General features: G+C 33.2%; 1 protein-coding gene across 12 annotated transcripts in view; it reads left to right on the plus strand.

Annotated features, from left to right (window-relative positions):
* The window catches only part of ClC-c (chloride channel protein 3), a 137,326-nt gene that overhangs the window by 71,222 nt on the left and 38,384 nt on the right, over positions 1-27,720 (plus strand). For 6 of the 12 annotated variants that reach the window (XM_069844933.1, XM_069844935.1, XM_069844934.1 and 3 more), the window contains 2 exons: positions 6,103-6,135; positions 18,527-18,553. The exons of 3 other annotated variants lie outside the window; for them this stretch is intronic. In XM_069844933.1, coding sequence (XP_069701034.1) covers positions 6,103-6,135; positions 18,527-18,553 — 60 coding nt within the window. Of the gene's footprint in view, positions 1-6,102; positions 6,142-18,526; positions 18,554-27,720 lie in introns of all 12 variants that reach the window. 3 more of the 12 variants (XM_069844936.1, XM_069844937.1, XM_069844939.1) reach the window with 3 other exon arrangements.

A 27,720-nucleotide genomic window follows, 5' to 3' on the forward strand; every position in this document is an offset into this window, starting at 1 on the left:
AATGTGTCAGTAAACTTTCAATAAACATATGTTATGAACATATGCAGCCAAGATCAGCAGGTTATCTCTGAAGTCATGTGTCGGTCGACCTATAACACAGTGGCTTAGTCACTTGCAGACATATCACGTGTTTGCACTTTTACCTCTACAAAGATGATTTACGATAACAACTACGAAAATACACACACCACCTCTCTTTCTTTCTTTCACGTTATATTAATTCGTCTCTGTCTGTTTCTTAGTTTTCTTCCATTTCCTCCAATTTTCTTTATCTCTCTATTTATTTTTCGTTTCCTCCTATATTTTGTTTTTGTAGTCTTCAACAAGAAAAAGTAACAAATGAAAGTACTACCTTGTTAAGCGGAGAGGACGGTATTTTTTAAAACTTTTTTCCTATTTAATGTAAAATATTAATTTTTTGTATGTAGAGAGCTCATACCTGTAGTAACTCAACCAAAAATAAATATTTTGAAAAAAAAATTATTTGGGGGCCCAGATTTGAAAAAAAATATACCCAATGTAGGATTTTACTAAACTCGATATATCTAAACCATTTCTAAAGGTAGATTCATCCCGTTTTTTGCAAAGTTCTTGCAAAAGCATGCTCTAGAAACTGGCTGTAACAGAATTTTGATATTAGTCCCTAGTTTGTAAAATAAACAATTAAAATTTAATAACACTTTTCTGAATTCCTTCCTTAAAATGAAATCAATTAACAAAATCCTGTTACAGAGAAAAGTTTCCTAATAGTCTAAAGAATGTGTGTTCTAAATTTCATGCATGTATCTTTAATAGTTCAGAAATTATACCCATATTTGTCTGACAATGTAGCAAAAAATGAAGTTACCATAAACCGATAAGATAGCGCTGGATGTTTAAAAATGGCGTCTCAACATCCGATAAGGGAACAAATACCCACGAAATGTTATGCAATGCATTTCACAGTATTTTAAAGAAAAAAAAAAAAAACATTTTTTTTTTTTTAAATTCAATTTACCAGAAACAACAATAAAGGGGTCGAGTGATTTAAAAATTCATAGCGCAGGAAGTTCAAAAATGGCGTCTCAACATCTGACAAGAGCACAAATACCCACAAAATATTATGCTATGCATTCCACACATATCACAGAGCATTTTAAAGATTTTTTTTTTAATGTACTCATTTTTCACCAAAAAATATCATCCTCTCCCCTTAAGCTCATTCTGTTGCGAGAGAATAGAGTTAATTTCTTGAGCAGAATTGTCATACAAGAATCTCCACTCCTACTCTGAATTAGGGCATTCTAATACACATTTGCATTTTTCTACACTGTTTTTATCAATGTCGATTGATCAATATATTCTCTTTTATCTAAGGTGATGAATTATAAACGACTTTCTAATTTAAACGTTTCTCCTGGTATCCATATGAAAGTAAATCTATGTTACGTCAACAATGATGAGTATGCTGACTGTAATTAATCCTCTGTAGACCGAATTTTATGCGACATCTGCTATTTTTTATGTCTTTAGCTCTGTGTTGTAAGTATACCTATCAAAAAGGAAAAACAGCTTTGGGTTTTGATAGCAATACAGTCTAATGCATGCCAGTCAGGGGCGATTTCTCCGGGCATGCTATGCTTGCTGCGCAAGCCCAATATTTTCGTAGAATGTGTATTTCTCAAAATGGGATTACGTACATTAAAATTTATTTTGATTTTTGTAATAATGTCTAGGCATAATACCATCCGCAGGTTGCGCACCGCAAGATCGCAACGCTTGCTCGTTTCTCAGAGCTACAGGAAAGACGTAGAAACGGCGAGAATATGATGCGCGCGCAAGTGCCTTCCTCCTAGAACGTCCCAGTCTCACATGCTTCTGTTATATGCTGTATGAAGCTCTGGTCCGAGAGCTACACCAGCGACTATATTTAACTTTACACAGATAGCAGCAGTGTTGCCACCAATTCAGCGGTCTTCCCGCTAGATCCAGCGTTTTTCGGCGTTAGTTTAACGGGTAAAATTTATGAAACTTGTATTGCTGATCTAGGGATTTAGCGGGTATTTTTAGCACTCACAGCGGCAAAATAATATAATTTGACATTGACAATATAGCAATTTAGCGGTTTTTGCAAGGCTTCACAGTGGATGTTTAAGAATCGAGTTGGCAACACTGATTGGCAACAGTTTTTACCAGTGAATGTGCTGTGATTTGCGAGTGTTATGTAATTTTATGAGCGGAATGCATATGTTAGCTGCTGCATGTATTATTCATTCTTAAACGTTAATTTGAAGTGTTGCAATGAGTTCGGAAATGCGTGTTATTGAAACTTTATTATCAAATCCATTTTCCCGGAGGACTATTCAAGAGAAGACCGACATTATAAAGAACGGCAGACCATGTCCAGGGCTCCCAGGTTTAAAAAGACAGCATAAGGAGAAAAATAGAGAATATGTGCGCTCGTTCAGTACATCTCAATACAACAATACACATTGGTTGGCAGGATCGAAAAAACTGAATATACTGTTTTGTTGGCCGTGTTTGTTATTTTCTACAGATAACGGTGTATGGTGTAAAAGTGGCTTTGACAGTTTAAATACTTTAACATTGTCTATTACAAGACACGAAAAGTCTGCAAGCCAGATGAATTATATCCTTCCATCTTCCCCCATCAATAAAAGAGCAAGCCTAACTTTCGTGACCAGCATTCGCCCCTGATGCCAGTTATAAATGACCAAGCATAACTAGCCTAAGGTCGCATGTTCAAAACCCTGCTATTCTGCTTCACCTTTCTATAGGAGAGGGCCCATGTAAAATAAATTATTTATGACACTTGTGGGAGCTGACTCCATTCATTTGACTGCAGTAGAAGCATTTAGCTCCTTTCTTATAAAAAATATATACTACAGAGTGATCTGTTTAGGTATGGATAAAATAAAAACCCCGTAAAACATTTACTACTGAACTTTACTTGTTGAAACTTTGTGCATGCAACACTGAAAGATGGGAGATTCCTCAGAGCTCAACATGACCCCCATTGCGCACCCTGCACAACTCATAACGATGATGCAATTCAGCCCATGTCCGTTGTAACTTAAGAGGGGTGATTTGTTGAAAAGCTTGAGTAATTTTTACTCTCAGATCATCAATGTTCCTGGGTTTCTGTGAATAGACAATGTCTTTAACAAAACATCACACGGAGAAGTCAGGAGGGGTTAGATCTGGGGAGTTTGGGGACCAAGCCAAGAGATAGCTGCTTCTCATATTGGGTTTCGCCTGTGACCTCCTGGTTTTATTAACACAGAACCTGTTTCTACAAATGTTCGATATCACAACATTATGGAATTGTATTTAGATACATTACGCACACCGTACTCATGTCGAAATTCCCTTTGAACTCTTTTAACACTCTCAAATTTAGCATACCAAAGAACACATTGTGCCCGCTGTTGATTTGTAGTAGCCATTTTAATCATTACGATTTTCATTTATCCTTTCAGATTATACGTTGTTGATTGTCATATGGAAACTCCCATCTTTTAATCATATAACCAACAAGAAATGTTTCCTACTATCATAATAGCTTTATAATAATTAATATTATCCATACCCAAACGAATCAGACTGTATATTAAAAAAGTTTAATGATTTCAATATCATATAAATTATCATGTAAAATTAAATGCATCAAATAAGTGATATGATCATACAGAAGAAATTAAGAGAAATTGAAGTGTTTGCTTTGAGGCAGCACTGGTCAATAAAGGATTAATAGAGAAACTGCACATTATTGACTAATCTAATAGCAATTCAGATATAATTAATTACAGAAAAATTAATGAAATTAACAATCCATAAACTTTAACGATTATTACATTTGTTACATCACATCGAATTTCATTTACTAATCTGCTAAAATCTACCCAAACTCAGTTTTTGTGCATTACAAATTACATTTGGACGCATCAGAATTGCAACCTGGGTCTTTTCAGCATGGAAAGCCCCTTCTAACTATTCTGTTAATATTGCGATCTAATGCTCTTTTGATATAATCAAACCGCAAGTCTCAAGTTTTTATTTGCCCAATGGATAGCAAAAATTGAGATTTTTCTTGGAACAACAACTTAACGTATGTTAAGATCATTTTTCCATTTTCAGCATATTGAATCCTTAATATATAACACATCTCCCTCCTGACAAAATCTTATTTACTTCAAACATAGCACCCTTTAGAAGCATTTGAATGTTGTTCTGTCCTAAGCGATTATACTAGATCTAAAATGTTCGATGTTCTGTATATAATAGTACATTATGCAACGAGCCTATAATGGTAGTAATTAAGACGCGAGGATGTTTATGAAACGAGCGCAAGCGAGTTTCTTAATTTTCATACGAGCGTCTTAATTACCATTATAGGCAAGTTTCATACGACTTTTTATGCTCGACCGTATTTATAACTTGGAATTATTCATAAATATTCATGTTATTGTTATGTGAGTGAGTGCAATAGCCTACCTCATGAATTGTGAGATGTGCGCAGACGCGAAAGTATTGATTTTTTCCGGGAAACGAATGTCGACGACCTTGATATAATCTAGAGAGTAAGATAAACATGTCTTGATATAACCTTGAAATTGAATTCGACATTGAAAAACGAGATGACAAATTGAATTTATTTGAATATTATTTACAATTAACGCTAATTATTATGGTAACAGAACATAACCTTCTGCGACAGTATTGGATTTCCAGCCTCCGTGACATTTACCTCTTTGTCTTTCGATTGCATATCCGAGAATAATCGAAAACCTGAACTTTAATGAATAGGTGTACTTTAATGACATGCATTAAAGGACTGCTACCAGGTGTATAATTACTACATTTCGGCATGGTCGAGCATAAAATTCGATATTTTGTAGTTAAGTTCTTGTTCCAGAGAATGCCGCAGTTATTAAAAAGAGCTACTTGTATGTATATACAGAGTGTTTCAGAAATACCTTGACAAACCTAGGGGGCATGTTCCTCACATCAAAACAAGAAAAAAAAGTTCATATAAACATATGTTCGAAAATCCTTAGATTTTTAGTTATTAACGAAAGAACATAATGAAAAATCTGTTAGACATTGTCAGCTTGGTGGCAAGTGTGCAACTTTAATCAATTCAGAAACTCATAACAATGATAGCTTATGTTCAACGCGTTTCGAGGTACAAACCAACAACTTAACTTAAGTTTGTAACAGATAATAATGCATTTTGTTAGATAATCGAATGATGTTATGGATACAAGTCTGCTGATACACCCATTGTATCCTAGATGGCTATGTGTTGCCAAGGAGACTTTTTTACTAGTCATTTGTCATTTAAACATTTGTTGTGGGTTTCTGAATTGATTAACACTTGCTACCAAGCTGACAATATCTAACATGTTTCATTATGTTCTTTCATTAATAACTAAAAAACTAAGAATTTTCGGACATACGTTTATATGAACTTTTTTTCTTGTTTTGGTGTGAGGAACATGCCCCCAAGGTTTGTCCAAGTATTTCTGAAACACCCTGTATATTTCACTTTCAGAGTTGGCAGTCACTTCTCTCGTAGCTTAATTCTATAACTTTCTTGATCTGTCCCTGTTAAACTTACCCATTAGTACCCAAATATAAATTCGTTTCGAACATTTTCCGTCCTTATAACAAACTTAAACTATGTCCAACCTTCTGAATTCGTTTATTCACAGAAGAAGTTCCTTTCCACGTAAAAGTAAGTGACAGTTCACTGATGTTAGGTAACCACAACAGCTAGTGAAGAGTCGGACATCTCAGAAGTTGACATGACTGTGTTCTCATAATTCTTCTGGCTGTTTCAGTAATTCAGTTAGTTCTAGATCTTTCTGATTGCACATTGCTATGGTTGAGCGCAGCCCATGGATCTATTCTGTGTTGGCATGCAGCACTTGGTGCTTGTCTGTGGGCACAGACTGTGTTTTGATACTGTATCACACTGTTTATTTTGCATGTGACTTTTGTTGGGATTTTTTTAGCATGTAATAATTTGTGCACGATTTATTCTTTTGGCTTATTTCATTATTTTAATATTTTCGTTTATGTGGTCTTTTTCCTTTCAAGTAACATCTATTAAGTACTCGGGACATCTTGGGGGTAAGTGTGAGTCATACCTTTTAATTAATTTATTAGGTTGTAAGTCATTTTTTAAAATAGTGCTTGAAGTAGGGCAGGATAGGGAGCGAGGTTTTTGTCTCTTGAATTATACATAACCTCCAAAGTAAATGCATTTGATTTTGAATCTCAGAGTTCTTTCATATTGAGATTATATCTTTCTTAGCAGTGAACATAGTTGTTCTATCATTGTGATGTACCGAAGTACGTATGATATTTCTATGTAGGAATTCTGCATAACTATATGATGAAGGATGGGTGGAGAGAGAAAAATTCTCTCTGGCATCAGGTCTCGAACCCGGGTTTTCAGCTCTACGCGCTGACGCTTTATCCACTAAGCCACACCGGATTCCAGTTCTGATGCCAGATTGAATCATTATTATTATTATTATTATTATTATTATTATTATTATTATTATTATTATTATTATTATTATTATTAAATTGAACTTTTGTAGTTTCCATTATAAAACAGTCCGCTGTTATAAATTTACAGACACTATATTGGAATTCACAATTGTAACATATCTGTTTTCAAGTTATTATCTTAATTTAGTTATATAACAAATCCATTGAATAATATCAAACTAAATAAATAAAATAATATGAATCGTCTTATTTATAATGATTCTCAAGTCTTCAGGCTTCTGGAATTCATGACTAGTTTTGTCAGTGTGCTATCAGTTATATGTTGAATATGGCTGTACAAAGTTACAGGTTTCCTTTCAACTTAATGTGCGTTTAAGCAGTTCAGGCCCATATTTCAGACCCAGAGTGCCAAAATTTTGGGGAAAAGAAAATATGTAACTGAAAATAAATTTTCGATATTTTCCTGCTTCAGATAGTACTATAGTAGCATAGGCTATGTGAAATTGTTGTTATATGCTACTTTTTTTACAGTTTAACTGTTAAATGTCTAACAAGCAAATATTGTTATTGGGGCTGATAACAATTTTTTTTTCTTCTGCCATATTAATAATCTCAAAACAAGTGTTTATACTAATTTTGACCATTCAAGCCCAATTACAAAGACCGTAAAAAAATAAGTTTCCCTGAAAAAAAAGATAACACAATTTCATGGAAAGATTTATTGCAACAGATACAGCAATTGGTGATCTATTTTTCAACATATTCCCCATTGGAATTGAGACATTTGTCATACCGTGGGATCAACTATTGTATCCCTGTGTCGAAGTCTACTGCATGGGATCTGAACCAATGTGTGACAGCTGTCTGCACCTCTCTGTCGATTCCATGCTATGACATGTCTCAATTCCAGTGGAGAATATGTTGAAAAACAGCTCAGTAGTTGTTGTATCTGTTGCAATAAATTTTTCCAACTAAATTGTGTTTTCTTTCTGTAAACGGCCCCAGGGAAACTTATTTTTTACGGCTCTCGTAATTGCGTTCGAGTGGTCAAAATTTATACAAGCACTTGTTTTGACATTATTAATTGGTGGAAGGAAAAAAAAAAAACTTTTTACCTGCCCCCATGAGAATGTTTGCTTTTAAGATTTGCTTAAGTTAGTTGTGGGGAGCGCAAAATTTTGTTCAGGCCCATGGGCGTAGCAATACCTAAATATGGAACTGCATATAGTACTTCTTTCAAGTTAATTTTAAACTTGAGAAATATATTAGTTTATATAGGCCTAGTGCTACGTATTATAGATTTTAATTTTGTCATCTTGAGCATTACTTATTATGAAAGGGTTCCTTGCAAATTCAGTAAAGACGTTGTGCACTTCATAAATGATTGATATATTAGCCATGTGCCTGTATGAACCATCCAATAAAATTCTAGATAATCTGTTGTACTGATATGTAAAGAACAGTAGTGAATTGGCAGGTACCAAAAGATAGTATTTATTTACTTATAAATCCAACCTTTATCCGTTAATTTTACTACAGAAAAAAGTATTAAAAATTTGTTTAAAAAAAAAAACAGAAAGATTACCCAACTGAATTGTTGTTTAAATATTTCAAAGTTTTCAATATTAAGCAAATGTATTATTTTATTTTATTAAAATATTTTCATAGAAATTTTAATAACTTTGAAAGGTATATACATAAATATAGAACTAAAAATATGAATTCTCTGCGTTTGTCTGAACCAAAATGTAAAACCAATGCAGCTTTTTATCATAGCATGAGTCAAGGTCCCAGATTATTAAACAAATTTTATTCCAATAATATTTCAACCATGAATCCTCTCCAAATTAATAAAAAAATAAAAAAAATTGTTTTGAATTTATAGTTTGGACTTAAACATATTAAACACTATTTAATCTGTATTCACTCTCAATTTTAATTTTATTTTTGTCTGTATTGGAATCCCCTCCTGAGCACGAGTCTTACTCATTCAGGAGTGGGCTAGTTTATCTTTCATTGTATTTGTATTCATTTCAAACTTATTAGTAATAAAAATAAATAAATAAATAGGCCCTAAATAAATAATTGTGGTTACTGGGGTTTTTGTTAAAATACCACATCAAGTCTGTAAAAACAGCAGTTTCTGTTTTGTGTGTAATGCTTCAGGGAGGTGACTGATAATCCTATCAATTTCTTTGTGCCCTTGTCCTGCTTCAAGCACTTTCGTAACTGTTTCATTATCTGCTGGAATATATTATATATGTAGTGTACATTGGAAGTCCATTGATGAGGAAACGTGCATGAGGCTTAACTCTCTTTTATTTTCTTGTATAGAGCCTAGTTCTCAACTGCAATTGGCAGACAATTGTTTTCCTCATTAAAGGTCTTCCCTATGTAAGGATTTGTGTAATAATGGCAAACTTGAACTGTATCAAAATATGTTTGAAGAATGATTTTTTTTTTAATGTAAGAGGTCTTTCCGTGAAGTTTTAGAAATTATAAAACTTAAGTGATCTTACAACTTATTCATACTTGTACCCTTTAAATTACTCTCCTAAAATTCTCATACTCCTCATATAGGCCTACTGAACCATAATTTCTTCTAGTTTTTAAAACATTGCTGGAACTCTCTTTATGGGATCCTGTACAACCAGTGGCGCAACAAAGTAATTTGTTTGTAGGGAGATAAGAATTTTGTCGTGCGCAATTTTTATGACAAGTCCTATTGTTTATGATAGGTGATTAGAGCAAATTTAAATTAAGGAAAATAAAAAAAAGTTAAATGCATATTATAAAGTTTAATTGAAATAAACATGTTTGTTAAATGTTAATTTTTATAAAGTTGTTTGTTTACAATACAGTAATTAGAAAAAATATTTGAAACATTATGTTAAGCTCTTATTTCTACCACTTTCGCACTTCTGATAATAGCTTTAGTAATTATAACTATAAATGTATAATCAGTAATCGATTACAAAATGCCCATCTCTGATGAGAAAGAAGTGAAGGATGTGTATACATATTTACATTGTTGTGGTTATTTTCAGTTTGTCTTTTTCTTTTGAAAATATATGTAATCTTGGAATTAGTGACGGACCTCTTTAGGGCTATACACAAGAGTTCGGGGGGGTTCAAACCCAAGCATGTAAAAAAAAAATACTATCTGCAAAAGAGTTAGCAGGATGTTAGTCCATTACGTTTTCGTCCATTCGTAATTTTGTCCTAATTTTACGTTTGCCCAGTTATATATTTGTCCTGCGTCAAATTTTGTCCACAAATCTTTCGTCCATGTCATTTTAATATTATGTGAAATTTCGTCCTATAGCCTATATATCTTTTGTCCTTACCTGATTTAATCCAAATTTATTTACTTGAAATTTTCGTAGCTGTGTTTATTACAAAAAAAAAAAGAATCACTGATATAATTTCCATCTTCGGGGTTCGGTGTGGTGCTGTGTAATTTCAATACAGGTTGACCGATTCTCACATCACCAATATATCCTGGTTCGATCCTTATTATAACAGTGGTGTTGATAACAGTAGCCGTCTTTTATGAGCAGTGGTTTGTTTCTTTTTGAAGTAATTACTTTTGCGTCCATACCTGATAATTTTAAGTAAAACTAATGCATGCATTTCCCTAGCAACAGCTGTCCATTTTTGAGTTCTCCATCATTTGGTATTCTATTGTTGGCATCTGTTTAAAATGTGCTTCTAGTATCTGAATAGCCAAAATCTAAATTTTTCTGACCTAAAAAATTTCTGGATGAAATTTACTCTTGGACGAAAATGGTGTGGACTGGACTTAAATGTGTTGGTCATAGAAATTTGAACGAAATGTTATATTGGACAAAAATGTTTGGATAAACATTCTTGAAAGCTGCAAAAGAAGTAGTTGTAAATGGTGTTTCATAAGTTGTGTATGCCACATTTTTTCTACTGAAATATTGCACAAATCTAAAACTTCGATCCTCAATGATCATTGTTTCTCATTAATTACGTACAAATCAACGTGAAGTTTTTCAGAAGATGCTGATTATAACATAGTTTATATCATAAAATTCGATGAAATAAGGAAGATATTGCGTTAAATGTGTAGTGAGAATGTACCATGTTATAATTAATTTGTTTTCTATTTATTTAGAAATGGAAGACCATAATATGATCTTAATAATAATAATAATAATAATAATAATAATAATAATTGCCATCTTCATAGCTGAAGGCAGCTAAGATGGTGGCTGAATTTTTCTTGTTGCTGAAACTTCCAGAAAGATTGCAGAGTTCATTCAGCCTCCTATCAAATTCAGTACAGGGTCTTTCTCAGGGGTAAAAGGTGGTTGAAGCATGGTGCCTATCACACCATTTCATTATAGAGCTGAGGCCATAAAAGCATGCAGCTCTCCTCCATGACGTGTAAAGCAGAATATTTACTCCCATCATAGCTAGAATTGAAGATGCTGTTGTCTTCACTACCTGGTTGTTGTGGACATTTTAACAATCCTTTCTGTTATTTATTTATTTTTTGAGGTGCTGGCTGATATGTTCATCCATTATCAGGCAGTGCATCTCACTTGACGATATGTGTCAGAGGAAGAACAATTGAAGTGGTGGATTCCAAACTGGCCTAAGTCCAAGTGACAAGTTATAAGAAAAGTGACAAAAACTGATAAAATAAATTTGAATCCCTTAGATCTGTGGACAACTTAACAATCCTTGCTGTCATTTATTTATTTTTTGAGGTGCTGCCTGATATGTTCATCCAGTATCAGGCAGTGCATTTCACTTGACGATATGTGTCAGAGGAAGAACAATTGAAGAGATGGATTCCAAACTCGCCTAAGTCCAAGTTATAAGAAAAGTGACAAAAACTGATGAAATAAATTTGAATCCCTTAGATCCGTTTGAAAAAAAAAACATATGCAGACACGAAATCAAGACTTAGGAGAGTCTTAAATAAACTTACACAGTCTTATATATAGGCTTGAAAAGGATAAATTAAAACCCAAATAAAGCAAGTTAAAATCTTAAAGGACTTAGAACATTTTGGAATCCACCTCTTCAATTGTTTGTATACATCTGAAGTCTGATTAGTGTAATATGTATCTAGTCAGCAATGTATGCAATGGAGGGGGAAAGGAACTCACCACCCTACCCCATTACCTCTCGGCCTAGTTGCCTCATGAGTGATGCCTTGTTGGTGTCACTTGTGGGGTCCAGACCTGTCTTTGGACAGTTGACTAATCAGCACCACCACTTTCAGAAATAACACTATGGTGGTTTAGAAATAGGTTTTGAGTTTTCTGTTTGAAACTTTGTGTCATTGAGGTTATTTATTTTGATATCTTGACCAATTCACATTTCACATCTTCTGTAAAGATAATCCAAATAATTTCATAACACTTGATTAATATATTACACAAACATTATCACTGAAAAGTTTTCCATTGAGTTGATAATTGTGAAAGCTCCAGGTCTTGTTTGATAATTTGGATTTCTTCTGTAAGATTGACTTTTCTCAATGTTCTTCGACTGTTGGAATACAGGTTGTTATGTTGTTATGTCACTGTATACACAATATAAAAGACAAATTTAACTTTTTCAAAAAAGGAGAAGTGGATACTAAGCAGGGGTAGACAAGCTTTTGTGCTAGATCATACACTTCTAATGTGATGCAGCTGAATTTTGAAAGTATGTATTTCATAAAACTGTGTCTCGTCTAATTTTATTGAAAATTACATAATAACTCTTAAACAACCTTGTGTGTGAGAATTGCCGTTTTTATTGAGAGTTCCTCTTCTGCATGAATATTATAGGGATCAGGATCCATGAAATTCAACAGTAATGAGATGTGCGATAACAGATTCAAGTTTTGCCATATTATGCGAGCAGTTTTGTGTATTAAAGAATATCACTTTTCCTAATATTCTAATTTAACTCGGATTTAAACATATCTCTGCTTCTGATTGTGTCTTTATTAATATTGCTTAATTTTCTAAAGTTTAAATTATATTAATTCGTAGTTTGTATCATAGTTTCCTGGGCTAGCCTTACAGAATAACTTGCTTACTATAATAATATGCTCTAGCTTTCGTTAGGAAATTGAGATTGGGAACCTTGTACATTTAGGAAATCAATTTTATCTTGCAGAACCTACACGTTATTTCACTGTTATTCAATTTAAATTAAATCAATAAATAAATTTAAAAGAAGGTATTAATTCTTTCAAGTTGAGTATTCCTCAAATTTCGCACTAAAATTCTCATAGTTAATTCACAATTTATCTTGTAGGGGCCTATAGTTCTTTAAATTTTATTTTAAGAAATAAAAATTTTAAGAAATAAAATAAATTAGTGTGTAACCTCTGCACACAGCAGAAGTGACACTTCTTAAGGCTATGAATCTGTGAAATTTCTAACTTCTACATTTTTACACCAATTAATCTGGTCCACACCTGTGGAGTAACGGTCAGCACATCTGGCCGCGAAACCAGGTGGCCCGGGTTCGAATCCTGATCGGGGCAAGTTACCTGGTTGAGGTTTTTTCCGGGGTTTTCCCTCAACCCAATACGAGCAAATGCTGGGTAACTTTCGGTGCTGGACCCCGGACTCATTTCACCGGCATTATCACCTTCATATCATTCAGATGCTAAATAACAGCGTCGTAAAATAACCCAATAAAAAAAACCCAATTAATCTGAAATTTTTACAACATATTTCTTATGTTGTGGACATGCAGTATACAAATTTTCACTTTGATATTCCAATTAGTTTACTTACAATTATTAATTTTTTATTTATTTTATTGGGTTATTTTACGACGCTGTATCAACATCTAGGTTATTTAGCGTCTGAATGATATGAAGGTGATAATGCCGGTGAAATGAGTCCGGGGTCCAGCACCGAAAGTTACCCAGCATTTGCTCGTATTGGGTTGAGGGAAAACCCCGGAAAAAAACCTCAACCAGGTAACTTGCCCCGACCGGGATTCGAACCCGGGCCACCTGGTTTCGAGGCCAGACGCGCTGACCGTTACTCCACAGGTGTGGACTACAATTATTAATTTTTGTTGTTTTTTTAAATACATAATTATAATCGTCTCAATTTTTAAAGTCTACATAATTTTTCTTTAAATTATTATTTAATTTATTCCTAATAGATGTATGTAAAATATGACACATGATTTTCATATTTATACATTTACTTGTTGAGAAAAAAAATATTTATCCATTTATTTGTAATTTTTTAAAATACCAGTATTTTAAAACTTGTAATGTTCTCATCACTTGGTGATTGGAATACTTTCAATAGCAGAAGAAATGTCAGTTTACTTCCCATGCTTTTGTGGACTTCTGTGCAAAATTTCATTGAGATTGGAGGAAAACTGCATTCCTTAGAGGATTTTGAATGTTACAAAATGTTGAAAATTGGAAAATCGAGAAAACTAGTATCGAAGTACAGCACGTATATGATATAGTGTATACTATTGATATCATTCCTTCCTATACAGGTCTGCCACACACATTTTTCTCCTACATAACAGCGCGAAATGAGAAGTGAATGAAAAGTAAAATTAGTTAGAATGAAGAACGAAGTCTGTCAGAATGACAACTGACTGTCAGTTTAAAGGGCTGCAGCTCCACGCACGTGCTGTCCCTTTAAATTCGTCCTGAGGGACTTCAAATTGTCATAGAGCCAAAATAAGAACAGTTTTAGAAAACTGAAACATTATATTTTTTAGAGTTAAAAACAAAATTTCCATTTTTTAATGTTTTCTTCATTATTTTCACCGATCCATAGCCTGAAGCTATAAATGTGTAGTAATGTTCTTATATGTTAATACAATGAGAGACGATGAATTAGGGTTAATTGTAACACTTCTACATATACAATACTCTTGAGAATTTCAAAATTAAATAATTGATTGTTTATAAATTTATTTTAAAAAATTTGATGAGTACTTCTATTTGATTTAAAAAGTCTATATGGTGAACTACGACTGAATTCTAAATCACTGACACTAGCTGGATTAGGCATTGCAGTCCTTGATTGTTGGCAGTATAGCAACATCACTAAATCGTTGCCACTTTGTAACTGAACTGTAGGAGAGATGTAACGAAATATCTTTTCCTTGCTGTGCATTCTCCTATTCATTTCAGTTTACTGTTTCGTTTTTGACTCAGTTTTCGCAAACAACATTAACTTTATTTACCTGATAACTTAGCAACGTACACCAGTCCCTTAGCAACAACGTGGAAGGTCTTATGGTGCCCTTGATAAAATTTTGTTTCACATCATTCAACTCATACCCTGTGTAAAGAAGTTTCACTTCAATAAAATATATCGTCATTTTACAAGCAAAACCCATTAAATAAAAAATATTACTTCAGAGAAAAAGACGTTTAAAAGATCTTGACAAAACTGAATCTTCAAAATATTATTTTTAGTAAGTTGTTTCTTTTTATGTGTATTTCATTTTCCAGTTTTAACTTTATACATATAAAGTTAAAACTGGAACATGCATATACACATATATTTGGGGCTAAGAGGGATGAAGTTACAGGAGAATGGAGAAAGTTACACAACACAGAACTGCATGCATTGTATTCTTCACCTGATATAATTAGGAACATTAAATCCAGACGTTTGAGATGGGCAGGGCATGTAGCACGTATGGGCGAATGCAGAAATGCATATAGAGTGTTAGTTGGGAGGCCGGAGGGAAAAAGACCTTTGGGGAGGCCAAGACGTAGATGGGAGGATAATATTAAAATGGATTTGAGGGAGGTGGGATATGATGATAGAGACTGGATTAATCTTGCTCAGGATAGGGACCAATGGCGGGCTTATGTGAGGGCGGCAATGAACCTCCGGGTTCCTTAAAAGTAAGTAAGTAAGTAACTTTATACACATACATTATGTACATTATATACGCCTTTTTCTCAGAATCAAATATTTTTTACTTAATGTGTTTTGCTTGTAAACCGACAATATTTTATGAATGGTGTCAAAATATTTTTGACATCACTGAAACTTTATTGTAATGTTATACCATTCACATAAGGAAGGAGTTTATTTATGTAATAATTCATTAATAGAAACCTAGAACCTCCAATTTCTATTTCAGTCATTCATAGCATTCAGAATGAAGAAATCATTGGGCCCACACTTCACACTAATCAGAGTTGTAAATCATCTCAGGATGTTGTCAAATTCTCTGTTACATAATTATATAAAAAAACACTGAATAAGGTAATGTAGTTTCTGCAGAGACAAAATCATTATATAGTTAAATAATTTTGCAAAAAAAAAATCCATCCAAGAGTAAAATGAATTGACTTGTTGTTTTTGTAGATAAATGTTGTCTAAACAACTGGAATGAAATAATAATAATAATAATAATAATAATAATAATAATAATAATAATAATAATAATAATAAAGTATCGTGATGTTAAATCACATTTTTGTGAATGAAATGGTATTTTTTTATGTAGGATTATTTGTAACAAAGTTTCATCAATTTAAAATATATTCTCACTTTTGAACAACGCCATGTATTGTGTGTTACTCATCAGACATGAAGGAGCATTTAATTTTTTTTACATCTGTTCAGTTATCAGACCAATGTCTTTAGCATTAATTTTTCGCATTGGAGACAAGTTAGCCACCGGTGTGGCTCAGTTAAGGCGCTTGCCTGTCGGTCTGAAGTTGCACTCGGGCGCGGGTTCGATCCCCGCTTGGGCTGATTACCTGGTTGGGTTTTTTCCGAGGTTTTTCCCAACTGTAAGGTGAATGCCAGGTAATCTATGGCGAATGCTCAGCCTCATCTCGCCAAAATACCATCTCACTATCACCAATCTCATGGACGCTAAATAACGTCGTAGTTGATACAGCGTCGTTAAATAACGAACTAAAAAAAATAGATCTAAATTCAAATTCTGTGAATACATGTATACTTTGTGACTGACAAAGACAGTATTAGATATTCCAGAGTACTCCCGTTTTTCTTGCTATTATTCCGCCATTACTGTATTTGTTACAATGAGTGTGAAATGACATGTACTCTGATATGTCTACCAATTGGTGGCGGACATAATAGTTAACTGTGGTTTGGTCCAGTGGACCAAAACAGAAACACATAATTGACTTTCATATTATTAAAGTGAGACAATTGCACAGATAGGAAAATAAAGGAAGAATTCAAACTTTAACCAAAAAGATTTTTTCTTATATTCATTGTATAACCGCGGATGCTGGCACAAATTTTACCAATTATAAATCAAAATTACCAAATCAAATTTCCATAAATTTACAAAACTTATTACTGCGAATGAACAAAAAATTAAATAATCATTAAGACAAAAATAATTAAATCACACAAAAACTTGCATATAAAATAATTTAAAAGCAAACAAACTAGCAAGAATAAAACCTATTAAACAAATTATAAAACAAAAATCGGACCTAAATAAAAAACTAAAGACAATATATAATACTTACTTACTGGCTTTTAAGGAACCCGGAGGTTCATTGCCATCCTCACATAAGCCCGCCATTGGTCCCTATCCTGAGCAAGATTAATCCAGTCCCTATCATCATATCCCACCTCCCTCAAATCCATTTTAATATTATCTTCCTATCTACGTCTCGGCCTCCCTAAAGGACTTTTTCCCTCTGGCCTCCCAACTAACTCTCTATATGCATTTCTGGATTCGCCCATACGTGCTACATGCCCTGCCCATCTCAAACGTCTGGATTTAATGTTCCTAATTATGTCAGGTGAAGAATACAATGCGTGCAGTTCTGTGTTGTGTAACTTTCTCCATTCTCCTGTAACTTCATTCCACTTAGCCCCAAATATTTTCCTAAGCACCTTATTCTCAAACACTCTTAATCTCTGTTCCTCTCTCAAAGTGACAGTCTAAAGTTTCACAACCATACAGAACAACCGGTAATATAACTGTTTTATAAATTCTAACTTTCAGATTTTTCGACAGCAGACTAGATGATAAATAATGAAAATATATAATAATAAAAAAATAATATAATAATAAAAAAAGAAGTAAAAGTCGAATTTCTCCATACATTTCAACCAACTCACAACGTATTTTCGTCACAACTCTATTCATCAACTCAACTCTTAAAATAAACATTTAAAATCACGGAGCAAAAAAAAAAAAAAAAAAAAAAAAAAAAAAAAAGCAACTGAAGCAACTGATGAGTCAGCTACCAGTGTGTAATAAAATTATAACAGTATAACTACAGATCTCATTTTTTGTAATTATTAAAATGAGATCTAGTTATACTGTTACTATTATTTATATGTAAAGGTTTAATATTACTATCAATAATAATTGCGTACCATTAATTATTTTTTTTATATTAGTATAGGTCCTATATTGAATAATCAATTATTGATAAATAGATTTAACATAAATATATTTTTATATAAGTGATATATATTTAAATAACTTATTAATTTTCTTCATGTACCATATCTGAGGTTCCCAATCTTTTATATAGCTTTACTAATACATGTAGAAGAACTGTAAAACCTCCTTTGAAAGCAAGTTACCAGTACTTACCTTTTACCTCTATTTAATCATATGTTACAGAAAGCTTTTTGCATTAAGTTAGCTGTATTAATATTCTTTTGGTTACATGTTTATACCATTTGACATCTCAACTATACCGGTAGTTAATTTAAAGAGCCAGGTTGGTTTCTATCTATACTTAATTTTATATCTTAGTACGAGAGGACTAGATAATAAACATTATTTTTATTTTGTGACTATTATTAATGATTTACTATTTTGGCAGATAAATGCAATAGATTTAGAATATTTCTTTTCGTTATAGTTCATATTAGAGCTTTATTTCAAACATCTTATCAGAATGTCAACAAACCAAGAGAGTATTAATAGACTAATTTATAGTAATAGATGTAATATGGAAATGCTGCACATGAACTGTTTTAGCTGTTAGTTTTTCTGTTATTTTTTTAAGGTGGTGTTAAATTCATTGGTCTACAAGGTAAGTGAGCTGTATATGATTTATTAATGTTTGGTGTTTTGCATGGTCAGGTGTGCATTCAGCCTTGGCTGCACGAAGTGTGTCTTGTGTGTGGATTCTTTGTTTGTGATTTTGAGCTTTACTGTTGTATGTGTTGATGTATGAACAAAGAATGTGGTGTATGTCTATTGCTATTTGATATTTACTCATGTTAAATGTCTTAAGTAAACACGGTAAGAAATAACATGAACAGAATGGGAGTAATAATTGTGAAGAATGTCAAGTTGTTTGTTCTTAGGCTTTTACTATGGTTACATAACATGTTATGTGGCAGGCAGTGGTGATGGTAGTAGTGAAAGAAGATTCCATTGTGGGTGTAACACGTGTACTCTCTTATAAAATAAAGCATGTATAAATAATGCATGCCACGAATGTGAAGTTTCTGATAATTTATTCTTAATAATAATTTATTTATTGATATTTATGTGCTGGACAACAGCCATTAGCCAATAGAAGTCCAGCACAGTGATACAATTAATACATTAAAATGAACAACTATGGTACAAATTAAATACTTGAGTTATCGTAAACTGGGGTTACTTAGAAAACAGAGGGAACTTTGAACATTTTTTCAGAAAATCATATTTAGGTTTCTACATGCTGCACTTGTTATAGATGGAGGTAAATTATAATAAAGATCATTCTCATACCAAATTTACCTCCATCTAACAAGTGTAGCATCTACAAACCTAAATATGATTTTCTGAAAAAATGTTCAAAGTAACCCCAGTTTACGGTAACAACAAAATGAAGAACATAGATTACAATAATTAATTTACAAGAATTAATACTGTAAAGTATTAGGGAAAGGAGTTGATTCTTACTACCAATTTGTGTATAAGGATTATGCAAATAATATTAGCAAAGAGTCGACCTGGTTGGCGAGTTCGTATAGCGCTGGCCTTCTATGCTGAAGGTTGCGGGTTCGATCCCCGGCCAGGTCGATGGCATTTAAGTGTGCTTAAATGCGACAGGCTCATGTCAGTAGATTTACTGGCGTATAAAGGAACTCCTGCAGGACAAAATTCCAGTGACGCTGATATAACCTCTGCAGTTGCGAGCGTCATTAAATAAAAAACAAACAAAAAAAAATTAGCAAAGACATTGCCATATTCTATTCATTGAATGGATCGAAATCGCCTATATGTAAGTTAGCATGTTTAATACATCTGGAGACCGGCGAGGAAGATTTAGAATTTCTAATATAGAAGAGTTTGTGATGTCTCATGTCCTTCATAGGAATACGAAGGCTGACACTGTTTAAGAAAGATTGACAATTAATGTCACCTTTAAGGACCTTACATAAGAATAAGTAATCGAGATCATGACGTCTGGCATACAGGCTTCGACAAAGTACTCGCATTTTTTATCATAGTTATACCCAGAGTTATTAGGCAGGAATCTGTACGAACATAATGAAATAAATTTCCTTTGATTATTTTCCAGTTTTGCCGAATCAGAACTAGTAATAGAGTTCCAAACTACAGATGCATATTCGAGTTTAATAATAATAATAATAATAATAATAATAATAATATAATAATTATTTCATTATGTTCAGGTGTATATTTTTATGGAATTTTCAGGTATGTTGTTTATGTGAAAAGGAAATTACTTAAAATGTAGTATTAATTCAGAAAAGTATCAGAAAAGTTGTTAAAAATGTGAAATTCAGTCATTTAAACGGAATGGGGCTTCAACTGCCAATGTCTTAGTAATCGTCGAAATTCTATTATTAATCTTTTCTGTCGGATAATTTACTAGTACATTTATCTTGAATGAGTAATAAGCACTATCTCTAACATTGTCATGCATACGAATATGAGTCATGCTACCAGGCCTGTATTTCGGGGATTCACCAGTTTTTATAATTTATTCTTAGAGAGTTCTATTACAGCTATCTTCACTTTACAGATAGAGTGGCTATTTTCTTTTAAGCACAATAGTTCTAAAAATTAGTACATTCACTCACTCATTCATAGTTTTTTAAAGGCAGGTCTTTCACTGCAACCTAACATTCTCCAATCTTGTTCAGGCACTTGTTCATTGTTAAACAAGGTCCAGTTATTTATTTTATTTATTTATTTGTTATTGAACATAACAGGCAAAGCCCAATTACAATGTTCAAGACTGACAAACTAATTTATGAAACATAAACAAGGAAAAGGAAACATTCACTTATTAAAAACTAAAACAAAATAGAAAAAAAGAGAAAGAAAAAAAAAAGAAGAGAGAAATTGAAATAAGGTGTGAAAGTAGCTTCAAATTAACTAACAACAATATTCTGTAAAATATGATAACAAATAATTCTGTATCTAGAGAAATTCATATTGAAAATATCAACAATCAGATGAGGATGTAATTTATTCTATAACTGTAACATTTGGAAAATTGGGGAATTTTTGTGGGATTGAGTATTTGCCCTTGGTATGTCAAATAAATTTCGAAATTTCGTTTTAAGCTTAGGTGCATATAATGTTATAAGTATAATAAAATAAACCAAGACAGTCCAACTTATTGTTAATAATTTTATAAAGAAAGTTTAAAGATTGACAGTTTCGTCTAATCTGCAAACTAGTAAAATGGAAATGTTGAAGCATTGTAGCATAACTCTCATAAGTACTTACTTACTGGCTTTTAAGGAACCCGGAGGTTCATTGCCACCCTCACATAAGCCCGCCATTGGTCCCTATCCTGAGCAAGATTAATCCATTCTCTATCATCATATCCCACCTCCCTCAAATCCATTTTAATATTATCTTCCCATCTACGTCTCGGCCTCCCCAAAGGTCTTTTTCCCTCTGGTCTCCCAACTAACACTCTATATGCATTTCTGGATTCGCCCATATGTGCTACATGCCCTGCCCATCTCAAACGTCTGGATTTAATGTTCCTAATTATGTCAGGTGAAGAATACAATGCGTGCAGGTCTGCGTTGTGTAACTTTCTTCATTCTCCTGTAACTTCATCCCGCTTAGCCCCAAATATTTTCCTAAGAACCTTATTCTCAAACACCCTTAACCTATGTTCCTCTCTCAGAGTGAGAGTCCAAGTTTCACAACCATACAGAACAACCAGCAATATAACTGTTTTATAAATTCTAACTTTCAGATTTTTTGACAGCAGACTAGATGACAAAAGCTTCTCAACCGAATAATAACACGCATTTCCCATATTTATTCTGCGTTTAATTTCCTCCCGAGTGTCATTTATATTTGTTACTGTTGCTTCAAGATATTTGAATTTTTCCACCCCTTCGAAGGATAAATCTCCAATTTTTATATTTCCATTTCGTACAATGTTATAATAATGTTATATAATAAAATAAAATAAAAATAAAATAATAATGAAAATAAAAAATAAAATAAAATAAACCAACACAGTTCAACTTATTGTTAATAATTTTATAAAGAAAGTTTAAAGATTGACAATTTCGTCTAATCTGCAAACTAGTAAAATGAAAATGTAGCATAACTCTCATAGGTAGGGTAATTATTATAAAGTCTGTAACCATTTTAGAAATCTATTTTGAATTTTTTCTAGTAACAGAATATATTTGTTAGTAACTGGGTTCCAGATAATCACAGCATACTCTAATTTAGATCGAACAATGGAATTATACAAAATTATTATAGTTTTATCCACCATAAGTAAATTCCTGCTATCTGCATTTGGTCAATAGCAATTAATGTACCATTCCCGCAACTGTTGTAATCCCATTTTACTAGATTTTGATGCATTAGTAGATGAACAAATGCGAACAACAGCAGCTCCACTGGGAAGTCAGTGGAAGTCCGATAAATTCCAAAAGAACTATCGGTATGATTCAACCATTGGACGTATTCCTTTTCAGACAGTACAAAGTATATTTGACTATCGGATTATGCAATCAAGGACGACAATTTTCGTCTAAAACTTCATGACAGAGATACCATTGTCACTCTGCATTCATTTCTCTACAATCAATTACAGTCACCACGATTCAAAGACATGATTCAATATACATTTTATAAATCAGGATACATTAATGATTCCATTGAATGGTTTGAAGTGCTGAAGCAGTACGCTTTTCACATACCAGGAGTTAACTTTTGCGACATTTGTGGAGGTTCTTTCTATATCAGGTGCTCATGTAGCACTGCAAAGTTCTATTTTGATCACTTTATGAATGCTTTGCCCACTGCTGCAGTTTTGTCCATTAAGACTGATAATTAGCAAATATATTAATATATATTGATGTATATTGATGTCTTTGAAGTTCAAACTTCGAATTTGTACCTAAATTTCCCATGACCTTTAGCAGCTAAAAGGTACAGTATATCAATAAACTCTACCAATGGATACTATGTGTTTCATTCTGAAAACGCACAGGCAAACTGGAGAGGTCTACTTATAAGTATATTTTCTAGAAATGCCCCATAATAATACCTACCCATTACAATATTTAAGTAAAATCTGTTAGACATGCAGTGCTTGGTTCAGAATAAGAGTGTTCTGTATCTCTCTAAGCGTCAAGTTGCAAAAGGAAACAAAAAGTTCCTTTTCACGCTATGGCACAAAAGACAATATACCTGTATCTTGATAAGTGATGTTACCATTACATAAGAGAGAACAGATGTGGGAACAAACTTAGTAGCTTGACTAATTTCTTTACAACCAGTGAAAAGAAAGAATGGTTACAATGATTAAGCACTTTGCTCTATCACGTCAGAGATATTTGAAGTGCTGATGTACAAGTGTAATGTAGTATTTGCTCCACATTCTTCGCAGTTTCATAAACCAAACAAACAACTACTTGCATCCTGGTTACTAACATATTACTGTATATTCACAAGTTAGTGATTACATCACAAAGACACATTTGTAAAAGTTAGGTTAGATGAATATATTGAGAAATGTTTCAATTTCTGTCTGTTCCTAATGAGGTTTGTTAGACTTATTTTGTACTCGAAATTGAAAACTGTACTTGCTTATCAGTTTCTCTGATTGAAATAATAATTGATATGATTACAAATTTTGACACATTTTATTTTGTTTCACTAATAAAATTAATTATGTCGGTTGTTATTCAAGTAGTATTATATGTGCAGTTAGATGAAAGAAACTTTAAGGTATTCAAAAATAATAGAAACCAAGTCCCATTTTTCATGTTTATTAACCATTTGAGGGCCTTTGAAACATTTTTTAAGTATTGATAAATAAAATTCCTGGTATGGAAGTTAGATGTTTGGGAACATTGAGCATATTCCGAATCTCACCGGTGAGCAATCCAATGGCATCACGGTGTTCCGAATTCCACCGATGACGTCATTGATGCTCCACCGGTGCCATCAACTTGCAGAGGTGGTGGCAGTCTCCATCAGCCGCCATCAGTGAATCTGATTGGTTCTTGTATAGGGCGGGAATTAGCAGACGAATGACATCGTGCACTGTTGTGTCATGGCGATGTGTTCTGCTGTATTGTTTGTAATGAGCACAACGTAAAAACAATATGTTAATGTTATGCAAATCTAGTCTTTCAGGTGAAGCTCCCTGTAAAGCAGATTTGAATATTGAAATTGTGGTTTTCTGTTAACGAACACAGTAATGTATATATTATGCAAATCTAGTCTTTCAGGTGAAGCTCCCTGTAAAGCAGATTTGAATATTGAAATTGTGGTTTTCTGTTAACGAACACAGTAACGTATATATTATGCAAATCTAGTCTTTCAGGTGAAGCTCCCTGTAAAGCAGATTTGAATATTGAAATTGTGGTTTTCTGTTAACGAACACAGTAACGTATATATTATGCAAATCTAGTCTTTCAGGTGAAGCTCCCTGTAAGCTTTACAGGGAGCTTCACCTAAAAGACTAGATTTGCATAATATATACGTTACTGTGTTCGTTAACAGAAAACCACAATTTCAAGTCACACAGCGATTGTGTGCACTCGTTGTGGGTCTCTGGCGTTTCGTCAGCCCACGCGAGTTGTGTGGATATAAAGGGAAAAGTTGAGACGGTGTCGGGTGGAGTTCCCGGGTAGCAGAGCGCTGGTACGTTCAACCAAAGGTCCCGGGATCGATACCCGGCGCCGGAACAATTTTTCCCTTAAAATTATTCAATATGTTAATGGCTTATGAGCGAACATGTCAACGGACCAGTTATTACTACCGGTTCAAGAAATAAATTGTTTATGCTCTCTTTTCTTTGAATGAGATGGGTGTACGAAAATTTCGCAAAATTTTGCAAGTGTAGCACAGACAACAACTTGTACAGTCGCCATGACAGCCATCGATCCTTCCAGCAGTTTTGTTCCTTATTTCGCTGCAACGTGACGTCATTGATGCCACTGGACTGGTGAGATTCGGAATACGCTGATTGATTGAACTAACGGGAGTTTCACATACTCAAACAAATTGAAATATATGTAGTGATATGTTCTGTTTGGAAAAGTCGTTCTCTGCAGTCAAATGGTTACCATTCATGTTGTTGGAACAGGAGTTCGTGGATTCAAATCTAGCTGAAGTTGGTGGATACTTGATAGCAAAGTTCTTAGTGTGGCTTTTTCATAAGAGAAGTGAAGATGGGAGACCTTTATTAAAATTTAAGATACATAAAAAATCCAGTCCGAGCATAACAAGGCTCCAAGTAAAATTTACAGACATTCTCACCCACTTCAAAATTCGACCATCCAGGTAAATTAGTCAAATGAACCCATATGGATTTGCATTTGTCCTATCTTTCTCCTGGAGACCAACCATTCATCTAATAGACGGTGATAAATTTTATATGTTATATAACTGTTCATTTTATATTAATACTTTTGTAATAATTTTATTGTTCTGCTAGTATTCTCTTCAAAATTCAGAACTATCATTTAAGAAATAACATGGTTACGTATAGTGTCACAAACTCTGGACGTCCCTATTCAGTGCTTTATAAATGAGTCTTTGTGAAGTATTATTATTTTGTGGTATTCTTTACACGATAGTTCTAAATGGTATATCTAACTTTTAACTTACCTTTTTAATAAAAAAAATTTCTTATGATAAAATTATTGGTGCTAGGACACAGAAATGGCTTTGCATTGTGATTTATAAATGAAACCTGAGTTTTTGAGCACATTTCGAGAAATGAGCACTTCATTACATTCGTAACTTGAAAAGTGTACTGGAAATGTTTAAGATGTACATTGTAGAATATTGTGCAAAGAATACCTGATATGTTAAAAGCTTATAACATCTGTCTTTGTTAACCTAAGCAGCCTACACTTTTCACTTAAATTCACCTCTGCTGGCTTGTTAGTAGGACAGAATACAAATGTAGACAGAGGAGTATGATTTGGAGTTGAGTATCTTCGTAAAATTTTTGGCCCATGATTGGAATTTAAACACTATTTATAATATAAAAGTTTTTTATATATAAATAATAGATTTGTTATATAACATGACAGTCTCCTTAATGCAAGGTCTTTTAGTGCAACAGTAATAAAGATTTTCTCCAAAGTAAATTTCTGCTGTAAATATGTTAGTATATATATCTTAACTTGTTTTGTGTTAAGTCCTGTATTCTGGAATAAAACAGTTGTACTATCATTTTCATGTCAGTGTGGCGGAGAAAATAATTATCTTCTGATGATAAAAATACTGCTCATTGATTTAAAAATACTGCTCATTGATTTTAAGTCAAAGACTCCAATGGGTATTAGAAGTTTTTTTTTTTTGTAAGGAAAGTACTGTTTTTAAGATTTTATACAAAGAAAATTTTTTTTTGTCATACTTACTTACTTACTTACTTACAAATGGCTTTTAAGGAACCCGAAGGTTCATTGCCGCCCTCACATAAGCCCGCCATTGGTCCCTATCCTGTGCAAGATTAATCCAGTCTCTATCATCACACCCCACCTCCCTCAAATCCATTTTAATATTATCCTCCCATCTACGTCTCGGCCTCCCTAAAGGTCTTTTTCCCTCCGGTCTCCCAACTAACACTCTATATGCATTTCTGGATTCGCCCATACGTGCTACATGCCCTGCCCATCTCAAACGTCTGGATTTTAAGTTCCTAATTATGTTAGGTGAAGAATACAATGCGTGCAGTTCTGTGTTGTGCAACTTTCTCCATTCTCCTGTAACTTCATCCCGCTTACTCCCAAATATTTTCCTAAGCACCTTATTCTCAAACACCCTTAACCTATGTTCCTCTCTCAGAGTGAGAGTCCAAGTTTCACAACCGGTAATATAACTGTTTTATAAATTCTAACTTTCAGATTTTTTGACAGCAAACTGGATGATAAGAGCTTCTCAACCGAATAATAGCACGCATTTCCCATAATTATTCTGCGTTTAATTTCCTCCCGAGTGTCATTTATATTTGTTACTGTTGCTCCAAGATATTTGAATTTTTCCATCTCTTCGAAGGATACAGAATTCTTATTTTGTATCATTTTAATTCTAAAATACATAAGAGTAAATTCAACAGAATGTTACTTAACACTGCATTTTATGACATAATTTAGCTTGAATTATGTGATTTTGATCGCATGTAAGGAAGCTAAGAGTTTTCTTCGTCATATTATTATTCAAAACTATTTTTGAGTTATGTGCTCAACTATTAAAATATACGAATTTATATTTAATAGTTATAGATTTCTTATAACAGACCTTGTATCAGGGAGAAGGTTGTATTTTTAATCAGTTCTTCATTCCTTGTATTGAGATTAGATATGAGGAGCTCTGAAATGAAACCTGTTAAGTCTACCTCCAATCGTAAATGAGTTTGAAACATTATTATTAGTATCAGGAGATTCTTACATTGGGATACAAACTCTTTTCTTGTAACTTAAGTTATTTCCCTTTGAATGGAGTTTGTAGAAATGTAGGGTCCTTCCAGGAGTATGAATGAATCCATTTCAAACTAATAGTCCCGACGCTGTTATTTCCGGCGTGACTCCGCCTCTTTGCTTACGTCTTAGAAAGTGAAGGCTCTATAAAGTCTAGGTAGGTAGTATCATTCGCCATTTTTGTTCTTACGTTGCCGAGCTACCATACGAGGAATCTATTTGCAACACCGTTAAACATTATCATGTCGTAACTCCTATGATAATAAATCAAACTCACTGTAATTCAGCAAATAATTGAGCGTCAAAT

This window comes from Periplaneta americana, chromosome 14 (genome assembly GCF_040183065.1).
Source record: "Periplaneta americana isolate PAMFEO1 chromosome 14, P.americana_PAMFEO1_priV1, whole genome shotgun sequence".
Taxonomy (NCBI): Eukaryota; Metazoa; Arthropoda; class Insecta; order Blattodea; family Blattidae; genus Periplaneta; species Periplaneta americana.